Source organism: Brassica napus, chromosome C6 (assembly GCF_020379485.1).
Source record: "Brassica napus cultivar Da-Ae chromosome C6, Da-Ae, whole genome shotgun sequence".
Taxonomy (NCBI): Eukaryota; Viridiplantae; Streptophyta; class Magnoliopsida; order Brassicales; family Brassicaceae; genus Brassica; species Brassica napus.
Genome location: NC_063449.1, coordinates 36,435,484 through 36,444,415, shown reverse-complemented (window position 1 = coordinate 36,444,415; position 8,932 = coordinate 36,435,484). Strand labels below are relative to the sequence as shown.

General features: G+C 28.2%; 1 protein-coding gene and 1 non-coding gene across 2 annotated transcripts; one reads left to right on the top strand and one right to left on the bottom strand.

Moving 5' to 3' along the window:
* The first annotated feature begins 203 nt into the window (after positions 1 to 203).
* LOC111206930 (paired amphipathic helix protein Sin3-like 4) lies at positions 204 to 3,374 on the top strand. The gene is made up of 4 exons (XM_022704396.2): positions 204 to 837; positions 917 to 1,091; positions 1,276 to 1,377; positions 1,471 to 3,374. The coding sequence occupies exons 1-4, from the start codon at positions 710 to 712 to the stop codon at positions 1,540 to 1,542; spliced, it is 477 nt and encodes a 158-aa protein (XP_022560117.2). The 5' UTR covers positions 204 to 709; the 3' UTR covers positions 1,543 to 3,374.
* Positions 3,375 to 4,233: 859 nt separating this feature from the next.
* On the bottom strand, positions 4,234 to 4,305 carry TRNAP-AGG. Its single transcript has one exon. It is a non-coding gene; the product is annotated as a tRNA-Pro (tRNA).
* Between the last annotated feature and the right edge of the window lie 4,627 nt (positions 4,306 to 8,932).

Sequence of the window (8,932 nt, the reverse complement as noted above, 5' to 3'; positions counted from 1 at the left end):
CCAAAGTCAGACCTATTCTTATGTGTACGGTTTATGTAAAATTCTAACCTCGTCGTTTTATTTTTTGGGCCATTAAAAATAAACACTATTCAAAAATAAATTATGTATCAGATCTGGGAATCCGAATCGAATTATTTTCATAACGCATATATAATATCGCAGATATTTACTAACTTTGACTTTTCGGATATATTTGTGAAGAGTAGATAACAAATACTTTACTTAGTGAGAAATCAAAGAATCAGAGTAATAATGCCAAAAAGGAGAGAAAATCATATTGTTATGCTAACAAAAAGATTGCACTTCAGTATTTATAAGTACTATTACGCGTTACGTAATAATGTCTTCTCTCTAGAAACTGTTCAACTCTTGTATCTGTGTATTTCGTGTGAGGTAAGGAGGACACTTGTTTGTCGATAAACTTTGATCAGTTTTCATTCTTTTATCGAAATGTAATGTGAATGATCTGAGAATATAAGTTAGATTCCAAAATTTTGGTCGTGATCTATTGCAATATTTTTCTGATTCTAGCTGCTATTGCTTTTTCTTTTTGGTACTGCTATTGCTGCTTGTTTGTGTTTGTTGGTATTTAAGATGATTTAGAGAATTTGGTTATTTGATTACATAGTTCTTGAGTGTTTTTATTGATACTTGTCGATTGATTATTCAATATGTTTATGCATAATTCAGCACTTGCCAGTTTGAAGTTATGGTTGGAGATAAACCAACTACACGTGATGCACTTGACTATCTAAAGATTGTGAAGAAAACATATCAAGATAAACTTGAAGTATACATGTCCTTTCTTGAGGTGATGAAGGACTTCAAAGCTCAGAGGTAACCTCCATGCTAATGATTTCTTTTGGTCCTTCATTAGTTTCACTCTTACTGGAATCTGATTGTATTTTCATGGTAGAACGGATACGTGTGGTGTCATATTAAGAGTAAAGGAACTTTTAAAGGGGGAAAAAGAACTGCTTTTGGGGTTTAATATATTTTTGCCAAAAGGTTTTGAGATAACCATTGAAGGTGACCAAACTCTACCAGATGTTGACTTTGACAAGGCAATTAGTTATATGAAGAAGATTAAGGTAGGTGCACTAAATTTCCAATTAAAAAAATTATAATTTACAATTTAATTTTGTTTTAAATTTTCTGAGACATTTTTATTTATTATTATTATATATATCATTCGATGTGTTTACCTTCCTATCCGTATTGGAATGTATTTTTATTTTCTGGTTTGGCTAAATTTATATATCAATTGATCGGTAGACAAGGTTTCAGGGGAATAAAATGCATGCGTACATCTCTTTTTTGGATATTTTGAACATGTACAAGAAGGAGAAGAAAAGCATAGTTGAAATTTACGATGAGGTATATGTTTATATATATATATGTTGCATTGCCACTTTGTTTTCTTTTTCCTTTTGTTTAAAATGGTCATTTTCATTTTTCTTTGTCTTGGAGGTGGCTGTTCTTTTCCGGGACCATCAAGATTTGCTCGCGGAATTTGGGCACTTTCTCCCTCGTTATAGATGAAAGATGATATTATAGAGAATGATGATTCATGTATGCAATGAAGCCATGTCGTAGTTCGAGCCATCCTATCTCCTATCTGCTTTCCATCTTGTTGACTCTATATGCAATTATTATAGGAATCACTACACCAAAACTTCCAAGATTTGTCATGTCCGAGTTTTGTCATCTGCAATTCAATCATCATTGATGAATTTTAATTTCATGCAAACTAATTGTGAACCATCACTATAGGAACCATCATCATTAGGTTGGATTTTTCAATTACAAGAAGGATTTAGTCTCCACAAGTCACCGAGAAATCTCACTGGCTAATATCGAACTCTATAGTATGATATGGGTGCTCATGTGCCTAAAATATATCATTGGTTTTGTAATTCATTTATCACTGATTCACATGAGTTAGTAGCTAGCAGGTTAGATTACTAATAAAAGCTTCTCTTTCCGTGCACATGTTGAAAGATGTACTTGGTACTATTAATTTTATGTAATAGGTAGGGTTAACAAATAAGTTCGTTATATAAATCCTAATCCGTTTAAATAGTTAATTTTCTTGATCACAAATTCACAATATTTAAAAAGATTGATATAGCCATTTTTAATTTAATTTTCCTTTTAATATTTTTACCAATATGTATCCCATAAAACAACCTATAACCCTATATATCCTCTTGGAAATTATTGTCTTGTATCTAGGGTATTTCGAGCTGCCCCTCTACACCTGCACACAGTACGATCTTTTTTTTTTGTTCACACAGTACGATCTTAATTTCTCTCTTTATACTATATCCAGTGTGTGTCAAATAAGGTTATTCGATTAAATTTTCTGGTTAATCACTTTGAACACCTTGTTAATTTTTCTACAATTGTTCTTTAGTTCTAGTTTCCCTACTTTTTGTTCTAGTTGGGATGATTTTAAGTTTGATTCTTTGATGTGTTAAAAAAAAAGTTTGATTCTTTGAATATATATAGATTTTTAATTTCTTTCTCGGAGCTTGCATGATTGATATATGTTTTCCAGTACTTTTCCAGTGTTGTAAAAATAATGATATCCCAATGTTGGACAACATCGTATGATCTATTGTTGCTGCTAAAGCTGTTGTATCTTTTGTTTCTCTCTTCTCTGGGCAATAATGAAGACTCTTTTTCTCGAAAGATGGTTACACCAAAGCTAACGTATGCACTTGCCTTGCGTACATCAAGACTGTGAAGGATAAATTCAAAGATACACGTCAAAAATTTGATGAGTTTCTTGAAGTCATTGCAGATTTCAGAGCTGAGAAGTATAGCTTCTTGTTCCTTGTGAATGCTAGATTGTGCACCTTATTTAGTTCAATCTCCGTCTACACAATTACTCTTTATGATATCTGATAGTATATATTTTATGGTAGAATTGATACTTACGGTGTCATATTAAAAGTGAAAGAACTCTTCAAGGACCAACAAGAGCTGCTTTTAGGTTTCGATTCATTCTTGCCATAAAATAACCATCGGGGTTGACCAAACTCCACCAAAAGAGCCAGTCACGTTCGAGGAAGCTGTTATTTTTGTCAGAAATGTCAAGGTAGAGATTTTAATATGGTGTAACTAAGCCAAGCTATAATTAATATTCTCTTTTTCCTATTTGCTACTTGCATCTAAAGTATCATTTTTGCTTTTTCTGCAGGCAAGGTTTCAGGATAATGATCGACCATACAGATCTTTTTTAGACAGTTTGAATATGTACAGGAATAACAACAGGTCCCGTACTGAGGTCCTAGAGGAGGTATGTTTGTAGTTTTTCTTTGTTTTTGTTACCCTTCTTGTCTTAGTTTGATATTTTTATCTTGCGGGACCATCACGATTTGTTTGTTGAGTTCACAAGGTTTACCCGTCAGTAGTTTTGGACTACCGTTTATCTAATTATTGAACAATAACAGAACAATTAAAAAGAAATAGCAAAGTACTTAATCCAAATACGTTCGGTTTGGTTTGATGAGCCGTTATTATGATATATTGCCGTTTAACTTGGTTGATCCATTACCTATATATGTGCGCATCAGTATATATGCTTATTTTTCTCTCAGTTAATAACCAAAAACCCATTACGTGTTTGGGCATCTAACTATATATTACATAGCTGCAAAAGGAACATATCATTTCTTCATACATGACTCAGACCACAAGAGATCTTTGATGAAAGAAAATACAGACAAATGAAGACTATTGACAAAAAAGATAACAGAAAAACAAGTTTTAACAAGGAGAGGTTTGGAGTTATTTTAAAATGAAAAGTTAATTTTTAGTCTTCTGAAGTCATATCAGTTGCTCAAAAAAAAAAAGTGCTCATATCAATAGTTCTTTTTACGTTGAAAAAGTAAGACACAAACTAACTAGACCAGCTCCAATAAAAGTATCTTAGGTTAGTCTCTCAAAGTTTTTAAAATATGAGAACTTACATGAGATACTACTTTTCATTGGAAGTGTTTCGGATTTAAAATACTATCTAGGGTTTCCTCTTCAAGGAAGAAAAACAAAAGAAGTCGCGATTGCTTATTCAACCTTGCTGTGTTTATACTGTCCAGTAAAGAGCCCAACTCCATTGTATTGTAAACTAAAAGCCGATGGATTAGGGCTTTTGAAAGTATATCATGGGCCGATAAACAAGGAAAAAAGTAACATGAAAGAATGAACGCTCTCAATTACAAAATCAAAGGGGCGTTCCGAGAATTGAACTCGGGACCTCTCGCACCCTAAGCGAGAATCATACCACTAGACCAAACGCCCACTTTGCAAAGAAATATCACTTATATGTAAAATAGTAAATATGAACAATCATCAAATAAACAAATTAATCTTTTTTAACAAATTAATCTTAAAACCGACGTAAATTCAATTTGTATATTTGGTTTAATTTTTTTTTTTTCAATTTGTATATTATATCACTTATCTAATGTTCGTTCTTACATTGGAGTTTTGTATCAAGGTGTTTATAAGAGCATCTTCGATTGTCTTCTATAGTTTATTCTATAATTTACTTTATAATCTTTTTTTTTGAAATAGAATAACTCTATTATAAAATAATTTTTGCTATGATGGTGTTACTCTATATTCTTCTCTATGATAAATTGTAGAACAATTTTATTATAGAGTAATATCATTGGAGCAAAAATTATTTTATAATAGAATTATTCTATTTTACAGAAAATTATAGAGTAAATTATAAATGACCATTGGAGATGGTCTAAATTACATAAATCAGTTTTTAGACCCTAGAATAAAATAAATCTAACCAGGTAATAAAAACAGAATATAAGCCTTAGATAGAGTGTTCACGTAAACGAAAATAATCGGCTAATGAGAAACTATATTTTTGCCATGTCACCTCCTATATTTGTTTTTACAAAATGATCATTTAACTTTTTATTTAAACAATTATAACCGAAAATATTTTTTAGTTAAATATATTATTTATATACATATAATTATATTTTTATTTACATAATAGTTTGTAAAGAAATATTTAGTGTAAATAATATCATGATTTTATAAAATACTAAAATAAATTGGCTTGGTTTTCAACTTCCACAAATAAAAAATATTATTTGTAAACTTATAAAAGAATATATCAAGAATATTCTTTTTCAGGAGAGAAAATAGAAAAATGCATCGGAGACAAATCCATCTCTATTATGAGATTCCTCTATTTTAGAGAAAAAAATAGAGGAATACATTGGAGATGGTCTAAGGCATGGCCGAAGTAAATGATCGACATTGAGATTTCAGCTTTTCTGATTCTTACTATTTTAATGTTTCAATATAATTTGAGTATTCTCTTTGCTTTATAATATAATGGTTTAAAAATATTTTTTGTTTCACTATATAAATTATTTTTATATTTCAATGTAACTTTATACTTATTGGATATTGTGTGCCCAATTAAATTATGTAAATTACTGTGTAATTGATTAAATTTATATATTAAATGACAGTTTTCTAAAGTAATAACTTTTAAATATTACAGATTTTAATTAAAACTGGAGGATATAAACCTCAGATAGAGTGTCCACGTAGGCGAAAATAATCGGCTAATGAGAAACTATATTTTTGTCATATCACCTCTTCTATTTGTTTTTACAAAATGATCTTTTAACTTTTTACTTAAATAATTATAACCGAAAATATTTTTTTAGTGAAATATATTATTTATATAAATATAATTATATTTTTTTATTTACAGAATAGTTTGTAAAGAAATATTTAGTGTAAATAATATTACAATTTTATAAAATACTAAAATAAATTGTGGTGGTTTTCAACTTTCACAAATAAAAAATATTATTCGTAAACTTAGAAAAGAATATATCAAGAATATTCTTTTTCAGGAGAAAAAATAAAAAAAATGCATCGGAGACAAATTCATCTCTATTATGAGATTCCTCTATTTTAGAGGAAAAAAAATAGAGGAATACATTGGAGATGGTCTAAGGCATGGTCGACGTAAATGATCGACGTTGAGATTTCAGTTTTTCTGATTCTTACTATTATAATGTTTCAATATAATTTGAATATTCCTTTGTTTTATAATATAATGGTTTAAAAGTATTTTTTGTTTCACTATATAAATTGTTTTTATATTTCAATGTAACTTTATACTTATTGGATATTGTGTGGTCAATTAAATTATGTAGATTACTGTATAATTGATTAAATTTATATATTAAATGACAGTTTTTTAAAGTAATAAATTTTAAATATTACAGATTTTATTTAAAATTGATTACATTTTGAAACAAATAGAGTAATCTATAAACTAACTTTATATAGATATGAGGACAAAATTCTAAAGTGGTCTCACCTTGGATTTCTCTCATTCTGTGTATTCCTAATTGGAAGAAGATAATTGACATTTAATATTATGTTACTCTCAGTATATTAGAAATGGTCGAACCGTAAACCAATTAAGGATGATGTAAGGAAGACATAAAAATGTATTTTCAGTTATCACAAATATATAATCAATTGACAACAACTTAATTATGTCCAGCGTAGGACAACGGAGAAAATTTTTCATACCTTCTAATATTATAATATCTCACTATATTAGTGGCTAAGACAGTTTTCTTTAACACAAATACTCGCTCCAATCTTGGAGTTTAAGTTTTTCTATCTGATGATATTAGTAGTTTGATCCAAAAAAAAAAGAAACGGTCGAACTGTACATTGTAGTTGGAGAAAGAAAACAAACAAAAATCAACCGAAGACTTTTAAGGTATATGAAACAAAAATTGGAAATAACAATTCTCTGCAATTAAAGAATAAAACAATAAAATTGTAAAAATACAAAATAAAACAAAAAATATACACAGAAAGAAAGATTTAGTAAAATAAAATCATAATATAATTTTCATAATTGATAGTGCTCAATTACACTAAAAAGTCTAAATTTACAACATACACAGTTTTATTTACATCTTTAAACCAATTATCTAATTAAAATGATTCTAAAAAAATTGCCAGCATTATGAGTTAGAAAATATACGATAAAATATAATATATAACGTTAAAAATACATTATCACTAATCACTAAAAAATCATGTTAGTAGTAATAAAAATGAAATGACAACACATATATTAAAACCATAGAGCGGCACACAATAAAATGTTATTAAATATACAAATAACAAATTAAATATGATTAACGCAAACACACATAAAGATGAGACATCGTATTTGAATATATTTAAATAAATGATTTTAAATATATTATATTCTTGATAATTTTAAAATTAATTAGAAAGAAACTAAATTATTAAAAAATTAATATACAAACAAAACTAAAGAAATATTTTGACGTTCGTCAAAATAATAAATGAATAAAAAATATATTATGTTAATAAAATAGATTTTAGATTTTAAAGACTTCTAATTCACGTAATATTACAAAATTCAAAATTTGTTTATTACAATTAATATTTTACCATTAGAGATATTAAAATAATATTCTAGATCGATATTCGATTGTCAGTTTTCAACTATTACACGTAAAAAAATATTATTAAGTACGTTTTTGTTTTGAAAATAGGGTTTTATATTTTAAGTAGGTTATTGAAGTACTTTTTCTTTCGTGAATTTTTTCGAGATGAGATTCCGATCTTTTAAACTAAGATAATTTATGTTCTATACATAATTTTTTTATATATAACTCTTAAATCTCGGGCTTGATTATTCATATTTTATTAGTTAATTGTGTTACATATAATAGAAATACTTGATTCAAACTAAAAAAATAAAAAAAAAAACAAAATTAAAAATTAGTTATGTATAATTTAATATATAAAAATTCAGATACAAATAAAATGATAAATGTAACAAATTTAAATATATTATCTGCTTAGAGCGGAGAAATGATGTAGTTTATATAATAAGAAAACGGGCAAACTGTCCGGACGAGGTAGTCCAAGTGGCAGGACGGGCCTCTGGTGGCAACCACCATCCGGGTTCGAATTCCTCCCTATGCGGAAACTATCCTGCCTCTTCTGGACACCAAAGCGGTACTGGGTTTGATCCAGCCCAGGTAAAGCCCTCCCGGGTGAAGTGGACCGCTGACTGACCGGGTCCAGGGGAATGATCCGCGAAGCGAAGAACCCCTGGATTATCAAAAAAAAAAAAAAAAAAAACGGGCAAACTCTTCCTCAGATTACTAAAAAGAGCCTCGAATTTACTAACTCGAGCACATGACGTTGATAGTTTAACTTTACATGATCTTCCTTATTTATCCTCATCAATCACAAAATTAACAATAACATAACCTCAACAAATGACCCTCACCGGCTATAACCGGTAATTAACCTCACCGGCTATAACCGGTAACCTGACCTATACGCAACCTAGCAACGGCTGTCTTCAACTTGTTTTTTTCCCATTATTATTCAATTTTCTCATTTCATTTATATATTTAATTATAACGTCCCAAATAAAATAAAAGATAGTGAAGAACAAAAGATATAATAAGCGAGTTGTGTTTTTGTTTTAATAGAAAGAAAATAATAAGAGAAAATAATATTTTCTGAGATAATAGTCTTATTTAATACTTTGTTCTATTTTTTGAAAGATATATGTTTTGCGCTTAACACATAATAATTTTTTTTATTTTGATGATTAATTTTTTTTTTAAAGTTGTTAGGTAAAATATATAACACAGATTATGCGGTAATTATACATTGATTATCTAATAAATATAACTGGATTTTTCAAATTTTTATAATTTACTATTATTAATTTATGAAAAATGTAAAAATATGATTTTTTTTTTTTGTAAATATGAAAATTTATCTTTAAGAAGGAAAGTGTTTTTTATTTTTCAAAACATCGAAAGAGTAAAAAAATTACGTAAAAAATATCATTAGAGAA

What these genes read in the sequence shown, in the direction of transcription:
- LOC111206930 (XM_022704396.2), top strand. Translation starts at nt 710, where the DNA reads ATGGTTGGAGATAAACCAACTACACGTGATGCACTTGACTATCTAAAG. An exon ending in GTTATATGAAGAAGATTAAG is followed by an intron (nt 1,092 to 1,275) that starts GTAGGTGCACTA and finishes ATTGATCGGTAG; the next exon opens with ACAAGGTTTCAGGGGAATAA. An exon ending in TAGTTGAAATTTACGATGAG is followed by an intron (nt 1,378 to 1,470) that starts GTATATGTTTAT and finishes TTTGTCTTGGAG; the next exon opens with GTGGCTGTTCTTTTCCGGGA.